General features: G+C 48.5%; 1 protein-coding gene across 2 annotated transcripts in view; it reads left to right on the top strand.

Annotated features, from left to right (window-relative positions):
- UBE3C (ubiquitin protein ligase E3C) overlaps window positions 1-20714 on the top strand; it is a 110778-nt gene extending 90064 nt beyond the window's left edge. For both annotated transcript variants that reach the window (XM_040464505.1, XM_040464506.1), the window contains 4 exons: window positions 1402-1590; window positions 1699-1765; window positions 9143-9273; window positions 19119-20714. In XM_040464505.1, coding sequence (XP_040320439.1) covers window positions 1402-1590; window positions 1699-1765; window positions 9143-9273; window positions 19119-19289 — 558 coding nt within the window. In that variant the 3' untranslated portion in view covers window positions 19290-20714. The remainder of the gene's footprint in view (window positions 1-1401; window positions 1591-1698; window positions 1766-9142; window positions 9274-19118) is intronic.
- Window positions 20715-26283: the final 5569 nt, after the last annotated feature.

Consider the following 26283-nt stretch of genomic DNA (forward strand, 5'->3'; position numbering starts at 1 on the left):
GATCTTTTTTTTTTTTTTTAATTTTTTTTTTCAACGTTTTTATTTATGTATGGGACAGACAGGGACAGAGCATGAACGGGGGAGGGGCAGAGAGAGAGGGAGACACAGAATCGGAAACAGGCTCCAGGCTCCGAGCCATCAGCCCAGAGCCTGACGGGGGCTCGAACTCACGGACCGTGAGATCGTGACCTGGCTGAAGTCGGACACTTAACCGACTGCGCCACCCAGGCGCCCCATCAGCAGATCTTTAAATGGCCTTTGTGCCAAGTGGTGCGACACCGGGGTGACGTGTCACCGTCCTCGATCCGCATGGAACGTGACGGGCCCCGGGAGAAGCGCAGGCTGTGGAGGAACGCTAGGAGGCGGTGCCGTGTCTGCCCCGGAGGGGGGCCGCCTCCGTGGTGGCTCTGGAATGTTTTCGTTCACTTACGGTGGATTCGCCGTTTCCCTGTCATCCGGGTGCACCTGAGAATGCATTTCTCCCGTTTAAGTGCTAGGAAAGGAGGAACTTAGAAGGCGCGTTCGGGCCTGTGTGTTCGTGATCCCCTCTGGTGTGTGAGACGCTATCGAAAATACCACCACTGTGCCAACGGCGAGAGCGGTTCGAGGGCCCAGCGGACTCGCGGGTGTCCGTTACGGTGGGCGGGCGAGCCGGCGCCCGGCCTCTGCCCCTGCCTGGCGCGTCCGCGAGTGACCGTGTGCCGGACCTGCAGGTTTTGTGATGTGCTCGCGTGACGGTAACCACTCGTTCTTGGGAATTCAGTTCAGATACGCGGGAACGTGCTGGTCTGTTACCTCTGATGTTGCCACCGTCCTCTGAGTCACATTTAAAATACTTCAGGGGTGCCCGGCTGGCTCAGTCGGTGGAGCGTGTAACGCTCGATCTTGGGCTAATAGGTTTGAGCCCCATGTTGGGTGTAGAGATTATTTAAAAATAAAATCTTTTTTAAAAAAAATAGGGTACTCCATAGTACCAACATGATGGAAATACAAAGAGAAGAACGTGCTGTTTGTACAAGTATGAGCAATTATTCTACCACGACCTTCATTCCTTAAGCTGTATTCTCTCCAGATTGAATCGCTTTTGATTTAAGTTCATTTTTTGGTTCATACCTTTGCCCTTTGTGACTCCTAATTTTTGAGAACGAAGTTGCCACGATTACATTGTCGCGTCATTCCTTAGTGCTTTGGAGAAAGCGTTGGTGGCTGCTGATCTGAAACGGTGAGATGCCGGGCTTCGGAGAGTCCCACGAGAGCGGCGTCTGCGCTGACGCAGACTGGGGCGCTCCAGGCGCCCGGCTTTTATTCTCGCGACGCAGCCGCACCGGCAAGTGTCTTTGAAGAAATTGTTTCACTCTAGTCATACTTGGGATTTTCAGACCCCGATTTTAATGTTCACAGGTAGTTGAACTAAAGTTTGGTGGAAAAGACATCCCTGTCACCAGCGCCAACAGGATCGCGTATATCCACCTCGTAGCGGACTACAGACTGAACCGCCAGATCCGCCAGCACTGCCTGGCTTTCCGGCAGGGCCTGGCCAACGTGCTGAACCTGGAGTGGCTGCGAATGTTTGACCAGCAGGAGATTCAGGTACTTCTGGCTGCCGCCTGGAGCCACACTTGCCTCGTGACGCGAGAAAGCGTTCTTGAAATCCGTCTCAAACTTTACAAATTGGCCTTTTTGCTTTTTCTTTGGCAGGTATTAATTTCTGGTGCACAAGTTCCCATAAGTCTTGAGGACCTAAAATCCTTTACAAACTATTCAGGTATGTTGTCAGTACTAGTTATTTGTTCCTGAAAATGTTACAGATGATGTTTCTAAACTAATTTTTTTTTTTTTTAATATTTGTTTATTTTTGAGAGAGAGAGAGCATGAGCGGGGGAGAGAGAGAGACAGAGCATGAGCGGGGAGGGCAGAGAGAGAGAGGGAGACGCGGTATCCGAAGCAGGCTCCGGGCCCTGAGCTATCAGCACAGAGCCTGATGTGGGGCTTGAACCCACAGACCACGAGATGATGACCAGAGCCAAAGTGGGACACTTAACCTGAGCCTCCCAGGTGCCCCTATTTACTTTTTTATTAAATTAAAAGTTTCTGCTCTTCAAGAAAATGAAAAACCAAAAGGAACATATACAAATGGCCAATGAGCACATAGAAAGATGCGCAGAAACGTTAGTTGTCAGAGAAATAACAAAACCATAATGAGATTGTTCAAAGATCGAATTGGTGTATCTTTTGGGTATTTGTAAGTTTTTTAAAATTAACCTCATGTGTATTTAAGAACAGTGAAGAGAAAAAAAGCATCCTTAAAACAATCGTTGTTATTTTGGCGAGTTTTTCTTAATCGTAGCGTATTATTCTAGCTTATAGTGACACGTCGTTTATAGTATACATTCTGTTTGTTTAGCACCAGAAATAAAAAAGATATTTCCAAGCTGTTATTCTTCTTGCAATTAATTTTTGATATTAGATAGATATGTAGCGATTTATTTTTTTTTTCTTTTAATTTTTTTTTTAATTTATATCCAAATTAGCATATAGTGCAACAATGCTTTCAGGACTAGATTCCTTAATGCCCCTTCCCCATTTAGCCCATCCCCCCTCCAGTAACCCTCTGTTTGTTCTCCATATTGAAGAATCTCTTATGTTTTGCCCCCTCCCTGTTTTTATATTATCTTTGTTTCCCTTCCCTTACGTTCATCTGTTTTGTCCTTTAGAGTTCTCATATGAGTGAAGTCATATGATTTTTGTCTTTCTCTGACTAATTTCGCTCAGTATAATACCCTCCAGTTCCATCCACGTAGTTGCAAATGGCAAGATTTCATTCTTTTTGATTGCCAAGTAATACTCCATTGTATGTACATACCACATCTTCTTTATCCATTCATCCATCGGTGGACATTTGGGCTCTTTCCATACTTTGGCTATTGTCGATAGTGCTGCTATAAACGTGGGGGTGCATGTGTCCCTTCAAAACACCACACCTGTATCCGTGGATAAATGCCTAGTAGTACAGTTGCTGGGTCGTAGGGTAGTTCTATTTTTAGTTTTTTGAGAAACCTCCATACTGTTTTCCAGAGTGGCTGCACGAGCTTGCATTCCCACCAGCAGTGCAAAAGAGATCCTCTTTCTCTGCATCCTCGCCAACATCTGTTGTTGCCTCAGTTGTTAATGTTAGCCATTCTGACAGGTGTAAGGTGATATCTCATTGTGGTTTTGATGTGTATTTCCCTGATGATGAGGATGTTGAGCATTTTCTCATGTGTCGGTTGGCCATCTGGATGTCTTCTTTGGAGAAGTGTCTGTTCATGTCTTCTGCTCATTTCTTCACTGGATTATTTGTTTTTTGGGTGTTGAGTTTGATAAGTTCTTTGTAGATTTTGGATACTAACCCTTTATCTGATATGTCATTTGCAAATATCTTCTCCCATTCTGTCGGTTGCCTTTTAGTTTTGCTGATGGTTTCCTTCGCCGTGCAGAAGCTTTTATTTTGATGAGGTCCCAGTAGTTCATTTTTGGGTATATGTGATTTATTTAACCTCCCACTGTAATAAACAACTTTGTGCATATTTCTGTGTTTTTAATGAGAGAAACCCAGAAGTTACATTGCTTATTGAAGGGTATGAAGATTTGGGGGGATGGAATTCGAACGCATAGGGTACACAGGGGAAATGTGACAAGTTAGGAAGTGGCACACATTTTTTAGTTTGGTTGAGGATAATCCTAGCCTTCCAGCCTTTTTTCTCACCTATGGAAAACTCTCCAAATCTTAAATACATATTGTAAAAAACCTACAGTTGTGAGCCATTGATTCTTATCTTTATTACGTGAATGGAATTTATTTTATTGATTTGTTTGTTGAGTTTTAAGTAGGCTTCACACCCAACGTGGGTGTAGAGATTACTTAATATGTATCTATAATATTAAAAAATATTTTATGTATCTTAGGAAATTTAAAACATAGCCTTAAATAAACCCGGTGATGAAACAGTGCACTCCATGTGACATCACATCTTTAAAGATGAAATTGAGTAAGATGTGAGCAAAAACACGCAGTGGATGTGAGATGATTAGTCATTTCTGCTTGTTTTAAAATTTTATTTCCCTTTCTTTATTATCTAGTATGTCCTACATCATTTACTTTTTACAGCCAAGAAAATTTTAAAGTCATTTCAGTTTCGGGGTGCCTGGCTGGCTCAGTGAGTGGAGCTTGCCACTCCTGATCTCAGGGTAGTGAGTTCAAGCCCCACGTTGGGCTTGGAGCTTATTTAACAAAATGAAAAATAAGGGGTGCCTGGGTGGCTCAGTCAGTTGAGCATCCGACTTCGGTTCAGGTCACGATCTTACGGTTCATGGGTTCGAGCCCCGTGTCAGGCTCTGTGCTGACAGCTCAGAGCCTGGAGCCTGTTTTAGATTCTGTGTCTCCCTCTCTCTGTGCCCCTTCCCCTGCTTGCACCTTGTCTCTCTCAAAAATAATAAATTAACGTTAAAAAAATTTTTAATAAGAATAAATAAATTAAAAGTCATTTCATTTTCACAAAATAACAGTCATTTACAATTAATGAAATTACAGGCAATTTTTTTCATTGTACTTCTCTTTTTTCTAAATATTATGAAATGAATATTTCTTTCAGAACAGTATTTAAGCCTTAAAAACATCCTGTACGTGAGTTCCAGCTACAGCTGAGTAAGGAGAGGCTTTCTCTCCTCAAAGATCAGTATTAGCGTGATGTCAAAAGCAAACAAAAATAACCCAAGGAAAGGAAGTTATAGATTAATATCCCTCAGGGACATAGATGCAAAATCCTCCAAATATTAGCTGAATCCGGCCGCTGAGTAGTTTCTATCCCATGAATGCGAGGTTAATTTAACATGTGACAGCGTATTAATGGGACATGTGGTATTGCTGGCACGGGAACAGAACCGGCCCGGCCGTGTCAGCAGGTGCAGAAGGAAGGAGAGAAAAGCAAGTTATTCTCTTCAGCATCTAAGCATCTCCTGCCCAATGAGGACTAAAAACTCGTAGGAAACTAGGAACAGGGGGGGAGCTTTCCCAGCCCAATTCAGGACGCGCACGGTGCCCGCACACGGTGGCGAGGGTCAACGTGCTTTCTGCCCGCGGCCGAGGCACATGACTGGGCTTCCTAGCTCGTGCAGTAAGGCGGAGGGAGGGAGGGAAGTTTCAGCTTGGAAAGGAGCAGTGAAAGAAGTAAGACTTTTTTCACAAATAGCATGATGAAAAAAACCCAACTAGAACTAAGAAAGTTTCAGCAGGTGGCAGCACAGATCAGTACACACCAACCAATTTTGTGTTTATGTGCAGACCCAGAATGGAATTAAACAGTTCCATTCCTAGTAACATCACAGAGAATAAAATACAAAATTAGCAAAGCAAGTGTACGTGCAAGACTCGTATGCCGAAAACTGTAAAAACACTGCTGAGAGAAATTGAAGACCAAATGGGGTGGGGGAGATGGTCCATTTTCATGGTCAGAGGACTCTGTATGTCAGGATGTAGTTCTCTTCAGATTAATCCACAAATTCAGCGCAACCCCTACCAAAATCCCAGCAGTCTTTTTTATAGAAATCGACAGGCTGATTTTAAATTCATTTGGAAATGTAAAGGTCCTAACATAGCCAAAATAATTTTGTACGAGAACAAAGTTATAGGACTTATACTCTGATTTAAAACTTACTCTAAAGCCACAGTAATCAAAGCATTGTAGTATTGGCACAAGGATAGGCCTGTTGATCAATGGAACATAATCAGGAGTTCAGAAACAAATCCTCATATTTATGGTCAGTTGACAATTCACTTGATGATACAATAGCCCTGGGACAACATCCACGTGGGAAAAAATGAGCTTAGACCTTTACCTCACACCACCGTATGTAAAAATTAGCTCAACAGGATCAGAGGCCAATAGGTAAACACCAAAACTATAAAACTTCAGAAAGAACATAAAGCAGAAAATCTGCATGACTTTTGGATTAGACAGAGTTTTTGATTGTACACCAAGAGCATGATCCAGGAAAAAGAAATTGATAGAAAATTGGACTTCCTCAACATTAAAGCTTTTGTGCTTCAAAAATTACTATTAAGAAAATGAAAGATAAGCCACAGATTGGGAGAAAATATTTTCAAATAATACATGTAACAGTGGACTATGTCTACTGTAGATATATAAAGAACACTTACAGCTCAGTAAGACAAACAGTCGAATTTAAAAACATGGCCAAAAAAACCCCCAGGTTTTGGGGTTTATATATATCTGAAGATACATATAAATGGCCCTTAAGCAAATAAGCACATGAACAGATGTTTAACACTAGTAATCATTAGGGAAATAGAAATCAAATCCTTGAGATATTACTACACACCCACTAGAAAGACTATCATCCAAAAGAGACAGTACCAAGTGTTAGGGAGTACATGAAGAAATTGGAACCCTCTTCACTGATAGAAATGTAAAATAGTAGAGCCTCTCTGAAAAAGTTTACAGTGATTTAAAAAGATAAATGCAGAACACCTGGAATTTTACAAAAGAATGAGGCTATACTCCTACCTCATACTGTACATAAAAACGAACCCAAAATGATCAACAACCTTGATGTAGGAGCTAAAACCATAAAGGTCCTAGGAGAACACCGGTAGGTCTTCACGACCTTAGATTTGGCATTGGATTCTTAGATATGATACCAAAAGCATGAGCAACAACAACTATATATATTATATATATACATGTGATATATATATTATATATATGTTATATATATATGTATATATATATATAAATTGGACTTTATCAAAATCACAAACTTTGTACATCAAAAGACATTATCAAGAAAATTAAAAGACCAACCTTACAGAAGGAGAGAAAATATGCAGAAGAAATATATATGTGTGTCCAGAATATATAAAGAACTCTTCTACTCAGCAACAAAAAGACAAAGCAATTCAAAAATGGGCAAAGGACTTGAATCGACATTTCTCCAAAGAAGATATGCAAACAACCAGTAATCTCAAAAAGGTGTCTAATATCACTAATCACTAGGGAAATGCAAATCAGAACAATATTGAAATACCCTTCACATCCATCAAGAGGACTATTATTAAGCGCATACAAACACACGTGCACGCATACAGAAAACAAGCGTTGGCAAGGATATGGAGAAATTGGAACCCTTGTTCGTTGCTGGCGGGAATGTAAAAAAAGCCACTATGGAGAATGGTTTGGTGGCACCCCAGATAGCTAAACCTAGAATTACCATATGACCCAGCAATTCTACTCTTAAGTACAGACCCAGAGGAACTGCAAGCAGGGACGGAAGCCTGTTTGCACATACATGTTCATACAGCATTATTCACGGTAGCCAAAAGGCGAAACAACCAAATGCCCATCTACAGATGAATCGGTAAACACATCCATACAGCGGGGTATTAGTAAGTCTTAAAAAGGAGCGAAGTTTGAAAAGTTATAGTAGGGATGAATCTTGAAAACACGATGCTAAGTGAAATAAGCCAGACACAAAAGGGGCATCTGTTGTATGATTCAGCTTCAATGAAATACCTAGAATAGGCAAATTCCTGGACTCCGAAAGTAGGTTGGAGGTCACTGGGGCTGGGGGAGGGGAATGGGGACTTGCTGCCCAGTAGAGTTTCTGTTTGGGGTGATGACATTTCGGTTGGACTTAGGTGCTTGCACAACGTTATGTATGTAATTAATGTCACTGAGTTGTACACTTAAAAAATGTTTGTTTAAATGGTGAAATTTATGTCGGGTATTTTGCCACAGTCTACCCAGACCTCTCTGTCCTCCAAGTGCCATTTCCTAAGCTTTCCTCCGAGGTAGGTCTGATGGGATAATGGAAACGGAGCATGGTTGGTGCTCCCGTGTAGATGAGCCATCGCTAAGAGCACACCTACAGAGACAGGGCGGACGGGGGCTGTCTGTAGTGGGGCATGGGATTCCTTTGAGGAAATGGGAATGTTCCAGAAGTAGACTGTGGACATGGTTGTAAAACTAAATTTGTGGACACGTTTACATAGATGAATATGTATATATTTATGTAAATATGTACATGTTCATATGTATATAAATATATGGATGTATCTCTTTACAATTAATTTCTGTTGCTGGAAATTTGAACTCTAATGTTTATGTAAAGGCACATAATACCTAAGGTCACTTTGTCCACACTATCAAGTCATAAGTTTAAAAAAATGAAATCAATGCAACCTCTTCTTTGCCAAGAAATTGTCTTGGGTTGTTTTGCATTACCCTGTCTGCTCTGGAAGCTTGTACCTTTAATGATCTTAGCTATTCCAGTAAATAGGTTTTAAAATATTATCATATTCATTTTGGTGCCAATTAATGCACTTAAGATATTTTATCGATGTTATTTCTGTAGTATATTAACAATGAGGGAACAATATATAGCAATTATTTCAGTTTTAGGAAGCACTTAGCTAGATTAAAAGCTGTAAGTAGCAGATAGTACACTTAAGAATAGTGGTCTACTCATGGGCTGGGGTGGGTTGGTAGCCGTGGTCTGTGCCTTCTTGTCACAAGGGCGGGTGATAAAGTGAATTTAGACCCTAAGATCATGTCGGCCAAGTAACTATCTCTATGAGAAATAAAAACCCCAGAGTGTGCTGTTTTCAGGTCTGTGACTCTTGGGTAAATCCTTTGTTAGTTAGGGTCTGCTGCTCAGGGGAGGTGGGTTTTCAACCCGCAGAGGAGTCAGAACCCAGGCCTTTGCAGCCAGGGCCCATCCCGGGGGGGGCGGGGTGTTTCCCATTCTGGCCTTTGGTATTTGGGCCTTCCGGAGGTTTCTGTCCCCTCATGTACTCGTCCATCATCTCCCAGGAGCAGAATGAACGGGGTCTCCAGGGGCGCCTGCTCCTGGCTGGCTCAGGCGTGAGTCAGGGTTGTGAGTTCAAGCCCCCTGTCAGGCATGGAACATACGTGGAGGAAAAGAAGGGTGTCTCTAGAGCTGGCTTCCAGCCACAAGCCGGCGCCCGTCACTGTAGCGGGCGGACGAAGGTGGATCACTCTTAGCAGTCTTGCTCTGCTGTTTCTGGGAGAATCCTCCTTTTGCAATTACCTTGTTTTTAGTAAAACATTTATTCCCGTTGTCCTAGGAGGCTATTCTGCTGACCATCCTGTGATCAAAGTCTTTTGGAGAGTTGTGGAAGGATTCACGGATGAAGAGAAGCGCAAACTGCTCAAGTTTGTAACCAGCTGCTCCCGACCCCCTCTCTTGGGGTTTAAGGTAAGGGCTTCTGTGCCATGTGCTTTGAGCTCCAACTTGTAACCAACGAGGACGGCCAGCAGGCCCCATCTGTCCTTTGTTTTCCGGGCAGCGTAGTGCTTTTTTATAACCCCAGATTCTGGGGTGTTGTTATGTTAGTAGGTGTTTCAGCCAGATCAACTAAGGATTGGCCGTTACTGTATATGAAGGTGCTGGGCCCAGGGTTGACCTGTTGATGTGGTGGGTGTGATCATGATGGCCCGTGGACAGGCCCGGCAGGCTGGTGGGCTCACTGGAATATGAATGACCAGTGTCCTACATCTGTGATGCATCGTAAGCTGGTTTTCCTACTGAAGGAAACACGAGCTAAAAATGTTGATGTAGTGTATTTGGGAAGAATAAGGTATGAGTAAAAGTGCACTTGACCTTTGAATAACACGGGGTTGGGGCGCACTGACGCCCCCCATGCAATAGAAAACCCACATATAATTTCTGACTCTTCAAAAACTTAACTACTAAATAGGCTGCTGTTGACGAGAAGCCTTACCAATAACAAATGGCCAATTAACACGTGTCTCATATATGTTATAGATCGTACACTTACTATATAGTACGCCAGAGAAAAGAAAATTTAAAATCGTAAGAGAAGATAAGATACCTTTGTAGTACTGACCTGTATTTATTGAAAACAATCTGCATAGAAGTGGATTCATGCAGTTCAGACCAGTATCGTTTATGGGTCAGTGGTATATTTCTCCCTGGTTGTTCACTGTTGCTTATCATTTCTGACAATTAATGATTGCCCTTAATATTAGTGATTAAAATTGGTTAAGGGGCAGCTAGTATGTTTCCCTTATTCGTTGTAAGTTAAAGCAGCATCAGTGGTCTAAGACACACAATGGTGTGTGTGTTTGTGTGTGTGTGTGTGCGCGCACGTGTGTGTGTGTGCAGTACAGAAGGGTATCAATCAGATGAGCTCATGCTGTGAGACATCGGGCAGGCTTGCACCTTCCAATAACCTATGTTATTCTTTTCTTTAAATGTCTACTTTGAAATTATTTCAAAAGTGTAGAAAAGTGAGAACTTCTGGTATGTAAATTGCACTTCAGTCAAGCTGTTTTTAAAAAATCAACATTGGGGCGCCTGGGTGGCGCAGTCGGTTGAGCGTCCGACTTCAGCCAGGTCACGATCTCACGGTCCGTGAGTTCGAGCCCCGCGTCAGGCTCTGGGCTGATGGCTCGGAGCCTGGAGCCTGTTTCCGATTCTGTGTCTCCCTCTCTCTCTGCCCCTCCCCCGTTCATGCTCTGTCTCTGTCCCATAAATAAATAAAAACGTTGAAAAAAAAATTTTTTTTTTAAAAATCAACATCATTAGGGGCGCCTGGCTGGCTCAGTCTAGAGCACGCGACTCTTGATCTCGGGGTTGTGAGTTCAAGCCCCGTGTTGGGTATAGAGCTGACCCAATAAAAAAAATTTTTATTTTTTAAAAATAAAAGAATCTTTGGGGCTCCTGGATAGCTCAGTCAGTTAAGCGTCCAGCTCTTGATTGTGGCTCAGGTCGTGATCTCATGGTTTGTGAGTTCGAGCCCCACATTGGGCTCTGCACTGACAGTGCAGACCCTGCTTGGGATTCTCTCTCTCTCCCTCTGTCTCTGCCTCTCCCCTGCTCACGTGCTGTCTCTCTCAAGATAAATGAACTTTTTTTTTTTTTTAACTTAAAAATAAAAAATCTTTAAGAACACTTGACATCAGTAGCTTCATACAGCATCTCCATCGTGCGGTCAGAGCTGGAGCCAGCAAGTGGAGGAACGGGAGAGGGGCGGGCCTGAGCACAGTGGTCTTACTGTCCACAGGACCTGAGGTCGTTGACACTTCAGTTTGGAAGCGGTGATGAGTTAGGATATGAAGATAAACCTGTTTGTGAGTAATAGTCAGTGACATCAGAACTAAAATCACCTTTCTGTCTTCCACATTATCAGAGAGGGAGAAAACAAGCATCCAAAACAAGGCAAACGGTACCAGCCACATGTAGAAAACAGATGTAGCCAGATGTAGAAAACAGCACTCAGAGTCATAAAATAGACACTTAACATTAATGAGAGAAGGCCGACCCCTTCCAACAATGAATATACATAGAATAACACCATGTGTTAAAGGGTTTAAAAACTCTGCTGTGCACAAGCGACACACCGAAACAGTGATTCACGAAGACTGAGTGATGCTTCTGACCCGGCGTGTAAGCCCTGCCCCCGAAACAACTGTGTGAACCTGCCCTGTGGCCTTATGCGCCAGCACCGACCAGGTACCAAACCAGGCAAACAGCCTGAAGGAAACGTGGCTTTGCTTCTTGGTTCCTCCTGGGCGTGTCGTGGAGTGTGGGGCTGTTGCGTGTGGGGGGCCCACAGAGCAGGAAGAATGCAGGGGGCGGTGCACAAGTGCATGGACCCCTCGGACCCCGGAGAGGGTGTTCACTGGACCGAGTTTTATCATCATCTGGTGATGGAAACAGTTCTATAAACGAAATTCTCCATATGAAGATCGTAATACCGTTACGTAGTTTTATCGGTAACTTTCATTATGAGAAACCAGGCTTCTAGTATCTTCCAGTTTCTAAATGACCCCCACACCTAGAGGTAAAAAAAAATTAAGCACCTACTTTCGTGAAGGGAAGTTTGGAGGACCTGCTCCCATCAAAACTGAGTGGAGGACCCAGAGATTTCTGCCAGCGCCTGGTTAATTAGTCCCAGGCCAGTAAAAATTAGGGGTCTTGCTGGAAGAGGAAGGTTCGGAAGGTTCCAGCCATTTTAGCAGCCAGTGCGGGAGTCTGTGTAAAAGGCCTGTGGGAGCGCTGCAGGTTGGAGGGAGGAGTGTGGGCTTTATGTTGGCTTTTAATTCCCAAATAGTGAAAACCCTCTTGTCCCCTGTTGGGGACCCCACACAGTCATGACTGAGTTGTCACTGTCACATGAGTGTTACTTGTGGAAGTTATGAGACAGTCTTCCTATCTTGGATTTTTTTCAATGATCTAAAGCCTATTAAATGTAGAATTTAATATAGAGTTTTCAAACATCTTTGCAGCCATCATAAGTTACACTCCACAGTTGGAAGAAGTCACCTTGCTGTGTGCGCTCTCCAGTTGGGCTGCGTGCCTGGGGAGGCTGGCGGGACTCGGGTGGGGGAGGAGGGCGGCCCGCGGGTGGAGGACCGCGAGGCAGAGGCGGACGTGCGTGATTTACAGGTCACGAGACTCCTTAGCGCCGGCTTAGCGGCGGCGAACAGCGCCTGCTAAAGCTAATTAAAGTTTAATATGTTCAATGAGTGCAATGGCTACAGACAAAAAGGTCATTACAGCGCTGTAGAAGATTGTTAAGTTGCCATCAGGCCACATAACAAATTGATGGTTTTTCTTACTCTGAATTAATGCAAATTCCTGTTGTGCTCTCTTTAATAATGCACGAAATAGTGCCCTTGACTCAGATTGCAGTGAAGAACTTCATTTTTTTTTTCTTTTTTTTTTACTTTTAAGACTCCAAGTGGGAAATTCAATTAGCATTCTGAACGGAAAGCCAAACCGGGACATTTTACTCCAAATGCCCTTGAGCTCTTCCCGCCCAGGCCGTTGCTCGCCCTCCTTCCCCGTGCCTGCCCTCCTGTCTCACCGTGTGACGCTTTCATCGCAGTTTATTCAAGCATTGCAGAAAATTATTGTCCTCAATGCACTCAGAAGGCTAAATAATAAATGTAATATCCTTTCTGTTTCTCTTTTGGATCCTGTTTTGACACTTTTATGAGACACTTAAAATAGCATATGAACTGTAATTGTTTTATTATTTTTTTTGAACTGTAATTGTTTTAAAAGACAGTGGTTTTTAGCACATACCGTATGCCACGTATACTGTTTGAATAAGCGCGCTTTTTTTTTAACATTTATTTATTTTTGAGAGACAGAGTGCAAGTGGGGGGAGGGCAGAGAGAGAGGGAGACACAGAATCCGAAGCAGGCTCCGGGCTCTGAGCTGTCGGCACAGCGCCTGGTGTGAGGCCTGAACTCACAAACCGTGAGATTATGACCTGAGCTGAGATCAAGAATCGGACGCTTAAAGACTGAGCCACCCGGGCACCCCTTAAATTTTTTTTAATGTTTATTCATTTTTGAGAGAGAGAGAGAGAGAGACAGAGCATGAGCAGGGGAGGGGCAGAGAGAGAGGGAGACACAATCCGAAGCAGGCTCCAGGTGCCGAGCGGTCAGCGCAGGGCCTGACGCGAGGCTCAGTCTCACGGACCATGACGTCATGACCTGAGCTGAAATCGGATGCTCAACCGACTGAGCCCCCCAGGCTCCCTAAACGAAGTTCTTCATTGAACAGTGTAGAGATGTCCAGGGGCTGATTGGTAAGAAGCGTGTAAGTCTCCATCCGGTGTTCTGTGGGCTGTTCTCTTAACCCGGTTTTGCCCACATCGTAAAATACACACTAAATTCAACATATAAACGAAACGAAACCAGCTGGAATGCAATTTGGGCCAGTTGGGTGCCTGTTGTGCTGGGTGACATGGTCTCCTGGAGTCCCCGTCAGAGGAGGGACACGGTTCCAATTTTGCTCGCTCGTTTCCACTACAGTGGTTGGTAGGTAATTATTTTTTATACTGTTTGACCATAATTCTTAAATATAATTTAAGCTGATTGTGTGCTCAGTCTTGTAGGCCTTTTTTTCACTCAACGTTTACATCAGGGTCATTTTTCCTCATATTAAGTCATCTTTGAAATATTTTTAATAAACATCCTAATGTCCAATCATGTGAATTTGCCACAGTTTACTTCCTGTTCCATCAGTTGTTTACAAGCCTTCCTTCCTACTGGTGTGGGGACCATCTTCATGCATAAACCTCCGTCCAGGTCTGCGACCGCTGGTGCACAATACAGTCCTGGGGGTGGAGGTCATGGGATGTGGGTGTGTAGGCGCCAGACTGCCCTTCACGGACAGTTACGCGGGTCATGGCCTGGAGAGGAGGGTTCAGAGAAGGTGCCAGTGGGTGTGTGCGTGAGCAGGGGCCGGGTCGTACGTCTGCCTGGGTGCTGGCGTTGGAAGCACAGGCTCTCTTGTCACAGCTCTGGGGAGGAAGGGCACTGACCCGGAGCTGAAACCACCCTGGTTCTGGATAACCCCACCCCCACCCCCCCCGCCGGCACCCGTGTGGGTAGGCCGCCGTTTTGCTTTCTGGGCCCCGTGTTCTGCACCGGGACAGAGGGGGTGCAGCACACTGGGTGTCTGGAATCCTGTAGTCATGGAGCGCGAAAGCCACGCGTGCCCGAGAGTTAGCAGATTCAGGCTTTTGGGATGAAGACCGTCTCCACGTCTTCGCGTCCGCTCTGGAAGAGAACACGGAAGGCCCGGCCTGTGTGTGATGAATGTCTGTGTATAAGAGAAGGATGGAGCCCCTGGTCGTTTGTAGCCAGCGAAGGATTGGCATTTCCAGAGGTCTCACGCTCAGCCTGCCTGGTCAGTTTAGCCTGCAGATACGCCTGCACAGGTGTGAAATAACTGAAGCACGTGCTTATTCACAGCATCAGTATTTGTAAAAATAAGGAAATGAGTAATGCCTATCAACGAACTGCTACATACGTCTAGTGCAACACTGTGCAGCCTCAGAAGCAGGAAGCTGGATCGATACAGAAAGATCGTAAAGACACATTTTCAAGGGAAGACTTACACACGACACTGTACGTACGCATTGTGCTAACGTTTCATATTTTTTACGTACTTATTTAACTTTTTTGACGTTTATTTATTGAGAGACAGAGAGACATAGAGCATGCGCAGGGGAGGGGCAGAGAGAGGGGGAGACACAGAATCCGACGCAGGCTCCAGGCTCCGAGCTGTCAGCACAGAGCCCGATGTGGGGCTCAAACCCACAAACCATGATCGGGAGATCATGACCCGAGCCAAAGTCGGACGCTCAACCGACTGAGCCACCCAGGCGCCCAACATTTCATAGTTTTTAAATGGGGAGGGAGAAAATAATTTTTTAAGTAGGCTCCACACCCAGCATGAAGCCTAATAACATGGGGCTTGAACTCATGACCCCAAGATCAAGATCTGAGCTGAGATCAAGAGTCAGATGCTTAACCAACTGACCACCCGGGCACCCTGAAAAATTTTTTGTCTATTTATTCTTTTTCAAATTTTTATGTATTCTTATTTTTTTTAACGTTTATTTATGTTTTGAGAGACAGAGCTTGAGCAGGGGAGGGGCAGAGAGAGAGAGGGAGTCACAGAATCCGAAGCAGGCTCCAGGCTCTCAGCTGTCAGCACGGAGCCCGACGTGGGGCTCGAACTCATGGACCGTGAGGTCATGACCTGAGCTGAAGTCGCATGCTTAACCGACTGAGCCACCCAGGCGCCCCTTCAAATTTTTACTTAGATTCTAGTCAGTTAACTTACCGTGCAATATTGGTTTCAAAAGTAGAATTCAGTGATTCCTCACTTACATACCACAGCCAGTGCTCAGCACAAGTGCCCTCCTTATACCCATTCCCCCCAGCCCATCCCCCACCCATCAGTTTGTTCTCTACTGTGGAGGGCCTCTTATGGTTTGTGTCCCTTTTCTTTGTGTCTTCCTTTCTTTCCCCCTCCCATATGTTCATCTGTCGTGTTTCTTAAATTCCACATAGGAGTGAAGTCACATGGCATCTTTCTCTGACTTATTTTTCTTAGCATGAGACACTAGCTCCAGCCACATGGTTGCAAATGGCAAGATTTCATTTTTTATGGCTGAGTAGTAGTAGTCCATTGTGTGTGTGTGTGTGTGTGTGTGTGTGTGTGTGTGTGTACACACACACACACACACACACACACACCACGTTTTCTTTATCCATTCATCAGTGGGTGAGCGTTTGGGTTGCTTCCATAGTTTGGCTGTTGTTGATAGTGCTGCTACAAACATTGGGGTGTATGTACCCCTTTCAAATCTGTATTTTTGTATCCTTTGGATAAATACCTATTAGTGCAATTGCCGGGTCGCAGGGTAGTTCTGTTTTTAACTTTTTGAGGACCCTCCACACTGTTTTCCAGAGTGGCTGCACCGATCTGCATTGCCACCAACAGTGTAACGTCGTTCCCGTTTCTCCACATCCTCACCAACGCCTGTTGTTTCTTGTGTTTCGTGTTTCTTTGATTTTAGCCATTCTGACAGGTGTGAGGGGGTATCTCATTGTGGGTTTGATTGGTATTTCCCTGATGATGAGTGATGTTGAGCATCTTTTTATGTCTGTTGGCCATCTGGATGTCGTTGGAAAAGTGTCTGTTCATCTCTTCTGCCCATTTCTTCACTGGATTATTTGGTTTTGGGGGGTATTAAGTTTGAAAAGTTCTTTATAGATTTTGGAGAAAATATTTTCTTGTATATGCACTAATCTCTGTGGGATAATACTTAAGACCCCCAAATATTACTGCTCAGGGGACGGGGGCTGGGCAGCTGGGACAGCAGGATGAGAATGTTTACACCGTGCCTTAAAAAATAACCAGAGTGACATCATCAGGTCTAAAAAATAATCACATTAATCCCCTGGTACCGTCAGTGCTCCCGGTACAAACAAGCCCCGGGCCGTCCGCCGTGCTTGCTCGGTGCCTGGCTTTGCTCTTTTCTCTTTCTGGCCTGTGCTGTCCGTCTCCCTCTCATCTGGCACTTTGTGGTGTGATTACTGGAGGAGCTGGGTCGTTCCTCCTGCATCTCGTTAGGGGTCGTGAGAGGTCTCATCAGCTTCCAGATCTGAGTTTTCCTCTTTTGGCGGTAACGTTGCATGGATGACGTCCGCTCCATGTTTTCCGACTTGAGCACCACGGATCCGGTGCCGGGGAGTCAGCGGTGCGCGGTGCTGAGACCGGCGTGCGCGCCTGGGGTCGCTGGTTTGGCCGTCTGTCACAGAGGCCCCTTGTGGACACTCCCTAGATCCATTCCTGGCTTTTTTTTCTTTTTTAGTGTGTCTTTATTTAGAGAGAGAGAGAGAAAGAGAGAAGAGCACGCGCACACACACACACACACACACACACACACACACACACACACGCAAGCGGGGGAGGGGCAGAGGGAGCATCCCAGCAGACTCCACGCTGTGCTGTCAGCCCAGAGCCTGACGCAGGGCTCGTTCGAACTCACAGATCGCGAGATCACGACCTGAGCTGAAATCGAGTCAGACACCCATCCAGCCGAGCCATCCGGGTGCCCCTGAATCCACTCTGTAATGTAGGGGTGCGGCCGAGCTGCCCGGGCGCCCTGGAATCTATCCTGTAACCAGGGGTGAGACAACTGCATCAGCTGTGTTCCCGCTGCCTCATCTGTTCACTTATCAGCTGGAATTTTCTATAAAGAAAAACTTTATTTTTTCTCTTCAACTGTTTGGTTCCCCTGTGAACAAGTCACGATCACCCTTCAGCTTCCAGTGCTCGGAATATCGAGTGGGTGAGCCCACATCTCCTACAGGCAGTCGTACCTCTGGTTCCCTCACTACCACGGTGAACGCTCGGGCTTTAACGTGTTCTGCGTTTCAGGCCGTTGCTGTCATTCTTCTTGATATTCAGAGTGCCCTCCTGTGGGCGGGGGTGCCTTCAGGTGGGCCCTTTAACCCACGGAGTTCGGGGAGGCTTTCTTGCTTTCTGGTGTGACAGATGGTGACATGTGTCATGTGCGCTTCTGGGCTCCACGTGGAATCCAGATTTCCCCCAGGAGGCCTGGCTCCTTTCGGTGAGAAATGGGACTGTAGAGACCAAACCTGCGTGCTTAGTCTGTTCCTTGTCACGCGTGGGGATTGTTTGCGGCCTTTTTGCAGGGGACAGTTAGGAAATGGTGTTTTTTTCCCCTGAAGAGAAACATATATCACAAGTTCAAACTGAGACTTCCAGTTCAAATGTCGGCTTGTATTTGATTTTATATTTACATCTTGTTTTGCCACTGACAATCTTGGTTTCAGTTCTCTCCTTGGCTTCACCTCCTGGTGAGTCGCAGGACCGCACAGTTACAGTCCTTTGAGCCTGTGCACGACTTACGTGTAACACGACCGCGGCTTTGGAACCACACTCGGGATGATGCCTCCCTGCGTGACAAAGCCATCAGTGCACAGGCTCATTGTTTCATTTTGCTTTTGGTATTTAGACGTTGTCCCCCCCCCCCCTTTTTTTAAATGTTTATTTATTTTGAGAGAAAGATTGGGGGGTGGGCAGGGGAAGAATCCCAAGCAGGCTCCATGCTCATCGAAGACCTGACACAGGACTTGACCCCACGACCCTGAGATCATGGCCTGAGCGGAAATCAAGAGTCAGACGCTCAACCGACTGAGCCACCCGGCACCCCTTTCTCGCCCCTTTTGAGTGAATTTGTTTCTTGGGGGTTTGTTTGTTTTGTTTTGTTTTGTTTTTGAGTGAATTTGGTCCTTGTTTTCTGTTACCCCATCCACATGGCCGTCCCGCCTGCCTGCAGAGTGTGCTGGTCTGGAGAAGACCGCCGCCCCCACCCCCTCCCTGCCCCGGGTGCTGCCTTCTTTCCCACATTTCCACAGAAACAAACAGGCCTCTGTATTCAAGTCTTCACCCTCTCAGCTTCTTGAATTTTAAACAGATTTTCAAAAGACTGAAACACAATGCCTTAGAGGCCCTGTTTACCGAACAGGTTAGTTTTCCCATGAATGAGCGCTATTCTCGTCCTGTTCCCTGCACGGAGTGTAGTCTGGGGTGCAGTGAAACACCGAAAGTCTTTTGGGGAAATGTGACCACAGCAACTTTTTACTGTTTGAAGCAGGTGAGTTTTGTGTGCTTTTTAAGACATTCATTCAACAGCCTGCCTGTTAAAGCCGCCCCGTGCACCCCTGTCTTTTCAGGAGCTGTACCCCGCGTTCTGCATTCACAACGGAGGCTCTGACCTCGAGCGGCTCCCCACGGCCAGCACCTGCATGAACCTGCTGAAGCTGCCCGAGTTCTACGACGAGACGCTTCTGCGCAGTAAGCTCCTCTACGCTATCGAATGTGCTGCTGGCTTCGAGCTGAGCTGAGCGGAGGCCGGAACTGACCCTCTGCAGAGAACCGACCGGTGCCCGCAGCACAGGCAGCACCCCCCGGCCGCCGAGGGCGCTGGGGCCGGGCTCCCGCAGCTCTCCGCGTACCCCCATCCCTCATTCCACCCCCTCCATTGTCTAGATGGTCCAGTAAGTCACGGTCACTTACTTAGACGGACACTGCTTTTCAGATAACTTAGAATAACAAGGGTTACGTGCCATGCGGCTACGTTAGTAATTTGCCAACAAGAGCACAGTTTTAAGACTAGTGGCGACTCAGTGAAATTAACCAAAGATGAAGCTTTGGCTTTGCTGGTGGACTCGAGCCTCCCTCCGCCGGCGGGGCTCCTGGCGGGGCTCTTGGAGGGCGGCGCGTGCTCCGTCCGCAGAGACGTGGGGTCTGAGACGTGGAGACGTCACTCTCGGGGCCCGCTGCTTCTCGTGTGGCTGAATTGTTTACAATCCTAATTGTTAAAACGAAAGGCATTTTCTCTCCTGCTGCCTTTTCCCAAAGTGGTTAGGTCTGGAAAATACACAACGTGACAATATTTTATTTGTGCTGTTTAAGCCATTCCCCTGCACGGGACTAGCATGCTTGTTTCGGGGTACCGAGGACCGCACCGTGGTGGCTTGGGTACTCCCGTGTGTGGGTGTGTGCGAGGGGACGTTCATCCCTCTTCCCTTCCTGGCTGCACGCTGTGGCGGGAGAGCTCCCGGGAGAGGGGAGGGTCTCGTCCAGGCCCCACGGCACGCGTGGCCTCTGAGAAGTGGCGACGTGGGGAGAACAGACACTGGCATCGGAGTCACTTGAACCAAAGGGGCGGCTGCGGCTTTGCACTCAGTGTGGCCCCCTGTGGCCGGGCCATCCGCGGCCCACCGCCCTCCTACCCCGGGGCACGCGCCCCCCTCCCGGATGCGTGGGGTAATGCGCCGCCTGCGCCCTCCCCTGCGTCCTCCGCTTCTCGAAGGTGCTGCTTCTGGAGGAAGACCGGCCGGTCCCACGCGGGCCCGGGGGAGGGGCGTTGGTAACTCTCTCTTAAAAAGGCACTTTATCGGGACCTTCCTTGTTGCTGGGTGATTCCGGTCTCTGAAAACGGAGTGCGTCAGAGCGGCCCTCCCTCCCAACCAGGGGAGCAGGGGATCGGTGGGGGCGTGGAAGGGAGTGTGGAGGGGGGGCGTGGAGGGCCCAGTGGCTACTCCCCACCCCCCCCCCAGCATTTCCTGTCACCAGGGCTGGGGGCCGTGCTGTGGAAGTGACCAGAATTAGCAATATGCTTTTAAATGCGGGGAAACTGAATGACACTTTTAAGACAATGACCATATCAAAACAAAATGTATAATTTCATAATTTGAATAATAAATTAAGTGTTTAAATGCTATTTGTAGTCTTGATATACAGAAATAAAATAATTAGGGTTTGTCCTTGGTTTTATTTTTATTTCAGGTTGGTTTATGGTGAATGTTCTGTATCTTCTTTACGTATTTGTGTATTTTATTATCCGTATTTTGAAAATGGATTATCTGGGACTGAGGGGGATGGGCAGTTCTACTTCCTTGGGTTTTTTTTCTCAGCTGCTCTGAGCTTACTTATTTATTTGTATGTTCCAGTGGTGACATATTTGCATTAAATATTTTCCCCAAGATTGTGTTGGAGTCCACCGAAGTCATTGTGATCACTTGTGGTCTGCCCTGCTGAAACGACCAAGATCCTCAGTATGCGCTGGTTTTGTCACGGACGTTCGAATGGCGCCAGGTGACCCGCGTGACAGCAGCCTGTGATCGTTCCCGCGAACCCGGTAGAGTCCGCAGGAGCGCCTGCCGTCGGAACGCACCGAGAGGCTCTGGCAGACGGACCTGTGACGGCCCTTCCCGCGGCCCCCGGCGACCTGCCTGCACAGCCCCCTGCCTGGGAGTGACCGCCACCTTCCCAGCCTCTTGGTGGGCCGAAGAGGACGTTGTTGAGAAAAATCATACCTGAGGCAACACTCTCCTTGCTCTGCTGTACTTCGTGCGCACTGCTGGTAGCTCTGCGCTCGAACCTGAACGTCGAGTCCCCGGGGGGTTAAGCCAGGCACTTCTCACAAGCTGTCGCCTGCAGGTGGATTTTAGCCGGTAACCTAAAAGGGCACCGAGTTATGGCTGCACAGATGGCCAAAGCTTGGGAAGATCTGTTTAAAGAAAACTAAGATCACGTGTTGCTAGTTTCTCGTGGCTGCCATAATGTGACCACAGACGGGTGCCCGTAACAACATCTGTTCTCGGTGCTGGAGGCCCGGAGGCTCCCTGTGGGGAGGAATCTATTCTTTGCCTCTTCCCCCTTCTGGTGGCTGCTGACGCCCCCGGGCTGACGTCACATCTTCTGCCCGCATCGAATCTCTGTCTGCGTTTCTCCTCTCTGGACGCTGGTCCAGTGGAATTAGGGCCCCAGGATCAGCCAGCGACCTCAAGATCCTCGATTACATCTGCAAAGACCTTTTTATCCAAGTAGTGTCCATTCACAGGTTCTAGGGGACATGAGCCTCTGTTGGAGGCCGAGAGGCGAAGTTCACCACGCCGTCCGACAGGCGGAGCAGCACGGTGGACGTGCCCTTTAACTTGAAAGTTGGGAACCTCTAACTCCCGCGTGGCCATGGCCCCCAGAGCCCTGCGCAAGTCCGTCCTTTGCCATCAGGGAGTGCAGGGTCACAGTGGATCGGCGTTAACCGGACTGGAACGAGGTGATCCAGGGAGGAACTCACAAGTCTGCATCTTTTCTAAGCTAGTTTATTCATTTTGAGGGTGAGAAAGTGTGAGCGGGACAGGGGCAGAGAGAGAATCCCAGGCAGGCTCCGAGCTGTCCGTGCAGAGCCCGATGCGGGGCTCGAACCCACAACCCTGAGATCATGACCTGAGCTGAAATCAAGAGTCAGACGCTCAACCGACTGAGCCACCCAGGCACCCCCACAAGTCTGCATTTTTAAAGGGTCCCAGTCCTTCCTGGGAGGCTGTTGGAAAATGATTATGCAGCCTCAGACACTCTTGAGCGGCCAAGACCCTCCTGTCTGGGGCCGCCGCAAGTCGGAACCGACGTGCATAGAGTCTGTGTCCGCTGTCCTGGGCAGTACCGGGCTCTCTGCTGCTGGGGCAGGTCCGTTCCCTCCAGCTCAGGGGCCCCAGCCAGGGCTCCGAAGGATGGGCAGGGTCCCCCTGTGTCCCACCACCCCCGCCGCAGGCACACAGGAGGAGGGTCTCCAGGGATTCTGGGCCAGACCTTGTGTCTGTGTCTAGCAGCAGCTCCCCGCTTGGCTTCCGGGTCGGCCTCCCAGACCCCGTGGGCCCAGGACACCTGCTGAACCCGCAGCCGGGCCCCAGATCATCGGCCCACCTCCCCCTCCCCACACTGCCGCCCCACGCACCCTGCCAGCTCTCCTCCCAGAACCGCCAAGCTGAGGACCTCTTGCCATGTTCTGCCACCTCCCTGTTCTCTGCTGTGGCCTCAGGTTTGCCTGGATCTGAGGTGCCTCCCGGCGTCCCCCTACTTCTGCCCTCACTCACCTCCGGTCTGTTTTCAACTCCGTCGCCAAAGAAGACCCTGGATCCTCAGCCGGTCTTTGTCATTAGTCCAGGTGGGACTTTCTGGCATCTCCCAGTAAGAGCCGCCAGTAACACCCAGATCCCTCTCTCTTGCTGACTGGGCCCCACCGGCGGCTTTGGTTTCCTTCCCTGGCCTCAGGGCCTTTGCACTCGCTCCCTAAGCATGAAGTTCTTCCCACAGACACTCAGGTGGCTCCCCCCTCACTTTCCTCAGGCAGTTCTTGGCTCGGTGTCCCTTTCCTTCCCCAACCCCTCTCTGTCCCCATCATGACCTTTTGCGATGCATAGCTTCCTCAGTGGCACTGGTTTCATTTTCATCTAAACTGCTGTATCCCAGCGCCTAGAATAACGCCTAGCGCACAGGTGCTCAGTAATTGTTGAATGAACTTGCTTCACGAAGGAAGAAAGGGTTTGCTAACCACAGTAAGCTGCAAGTTAACGCCTCTGTGGATGCTCAGAGTGTGAATCCTTGGGCCCAGATTAGAAACCTTTTGCGAACAGAGTAACGAGAAGCTGATGATCTTTACGGCCTGCCCTGCCCTTCCGGCCCCAGAACGGACCCTTTCTGGGGCACTGCCCCTTTACTGGGGACTTTGGTCCTGCAGTCCTGTCACTCGACACCTGCAGTCCTGAGAAAAGGGGGCTTTGTCAGCCTCCCCAGTGCTGGTTACCAGGTAACCCTCGGTCTTCCCTATGTTCTCAGACCCGCGCAGGCTCCATCCGGTAGGCGCGCGTGAGGCTGTGGCATTAACGGTGTGACGGACAAGTCCCTGCCCTCCAGTCCCAGTCTGTCCTGGCTTCTCTTAGCGACAGCTCCCTACCGGCCACCATCAGGAGCCAGTCAGTCGTCTTGAAACTTGAACCTCTTCAGAGAACCAGCCGGACTATCCTACTTGTGTCTTCACGTGGTGACTTTAAGATGATAGGATATAAAGCAAGACTTTTTTTTTAAGTTTGTTTATTTTGAGAGAGAGATGGGGTGGGGAGGGGCAGGGGGAGAGGGAGGGAGAGAATCCCAAGCAGACTCTGTGCCACCAGCACAGAGCGCAGCCTGGGGCTCGAACCCACAAACCATGAGATCATGACCTGAGCCGAAGTTAGATGCCCAACCAAAGTCTTTAAGTTTAGGGGCACCTGGGTGGCTCGGTTACTTAAGCCTCTGACTTCGGCTCAGGTCGCGATCTCATGGTTTGTGAGTTCAAGCCCCACGTCCCGCTCTGTGCTGACAGCTCGGAGCCTGGAGCCTGATTTGGATTCTGTGTCTCCCTCTCTCTCCGCCCCTCCCCCACTTGAACTCTGTCTCTGTCTCTCAAAAATAAACATTAAAAAAAATTTTTTTTAAGTCTTAAAGTTTAAAATCCCATTGCCTTCCTTCCCCAAAATGTTACACATGGAGTTGGCATACGGGCAAGCAGTTCCACTTCCAGGGTTAAACCGAGACGTGGAAACGTTCAACCAGGCTCGTACGTAGGCTCTTACAGCAACATTATGCACAGTAGAAGAAAGACTGATGGGGAATGAACAACATATCTCTGGACAGGACACCCGAAACACAGGCACAGAAGCGGAAACAGATGGCTGGGCCGCCTCAAAGTATGCAGCCTCTGCACCGCAAAGGAGTCACCGACAGAATGAGACGGTGGCCTGCAGGTTGGGAGAAAATATGTGCAAACCACGTATCCGTTCGGGGGTTGGTATCCGAAGTGCACAAGGAGCTTCAGAGCAAAAGCAGCCAGCTTAAAAAATGAACCAAGGACCTGAGCACACATTTCTCCAAAGAAGACGTCCAGCCAGCCGGCAGACACGCGAAAAGATGCCCAACATCGCTCATCACCAGGAAACGCGAATCAAGCCCACAGCGAGATGTGACCTCACGCTGGTCGGGACGGCAAAAGTCAGCAACACAGGCGACGACGGGTGCTGGCGAGGACGCGGAGCAAAAGGAACCCTCCTGCACCGCCGGAGGGCACGCAAGCTGGGGCGGCCACCGTGGAGAGCAGTACGGAGGGTCCTCGGAACGTTAAAAGTGTAAATACCGCCAATCCCATTTCTGGGTATTTACCCAAAGGAAGCGACATCAGTGTCTCACGGCAGCATCCTTCACGGTAGCTGAGACGTGGAAACAACCTAAGTGTCCACGGATGGATGGGTGGACAAGATGTGGGGGCTCGGGTGACAGAGAGAGCCGCGGTGGTATTCCGCCATGAAGAAGGAAACCCTGCCTGCCGCCTGTGGCGGCCTGGACTCACCGGGGGACCCTCCGCTCGGTGAGGCATTCCCCACACGACGACAGATGCCGCGTGGTCTCCCCTGTATGCAGACCCTGACCAAGCAGAACTCCTGGAGGCATGGAGAACGGTGGCTGCCAGGGGCCTGGTGGGGCAGGGGGGCCGGCCACCCCGTGCGTGGCGAGCGGCGCCCTGTGCCCTCCCCACACACGGAGCAACCCGGGTGGTGGCCGTGGGCGCGGCTGCCGTTCCAAGTCCACCGCGTGCGCGCCTGTGAAATCACGCACAGCCCGAGCAGGTGCGGTTCTGGCCGATCATACCACAGCAACGCTGGAAAAAAACGAAAAAAAACGAACGATGGAAACAAGCGTGCTTCACACGCTCCGGAGGCCCTGCATGGTCCTCGGGGCTCGGCGGTCCCTCCCCTGGCGCTGCAGGCTCGGGACGCCGCTGTCAGTCCTGCAGGGTTTAACGACGTGACCCCTGCAACCCTAGGACAGAGCGCCTGGGAAGCCCCAGCGTCAACCACCAGTGACTGAGCCTAAAGGCCTACAGTTACGCACGTCGCAAGGGGGCCGAACCCCAGGTCTCTAAATTTCTCTCATCTGGGCAAGATGTTTGTTTACTTAGACGCAGCCTTTTCCCTTTGAAACAGACTACCTTTTAGGACACTTTTCGCTTCGAAGCCAAACCACTCGACGCACACATTCAGCACCCAGGACGACGTACCCAGGATCCATCCAGCACCCAGGACGGGAGACGGTCCGGCAGCGATCGACTCCAGCTGCTTCTTACGCAGGATTTGCCGCTTCTCTGGCACCACTACCCACATGTCCAGCGCACGGCCGCGTCTCCCCCCAAACTCGTAACCCAGGAGGGGATCGGCCGCCAGGGCAGAGCCATCACGCCGGGCAGTGGCTTCAGCAGCGCAGACCAGGTGTCCCCGAGGCTGCGTGTCTCTCACGGCACAGGGACCCCGTCCCGCCCGAACACGAGCCCCCAGAGCCGCCTCCACGTCTGCTCGGTCCCCTTCTCACCCCTCGTGCCACGTTTGTCCTGTGACTCTGTCTCGTGCTTTGTTTTGTGTGACGAGTCAGGAGCCAAGTTAAACACGAAGTGAGCTGTCCCTGAGTTTGGAGCCGGGGACCTGCTGTAACCTTGCGGTATGACCGCGTAGACGGCATCACAGA

This window comes from Herpailurus yagouaroundi, unplaced genomic scaffold (assembly GCF_014898765.1).
Source record: "Herpailurus yagouaroundi ecotype Mexico unplaced genomic scaffold, PumYag 483, whole genome shotgun sequence".
Lineage (NCBI taxonomy): Eukaryota > Metazoa > Chordata > Mammalia > Carnivora > Felidae > Herpailurus > Herpailurus yagouaroundi.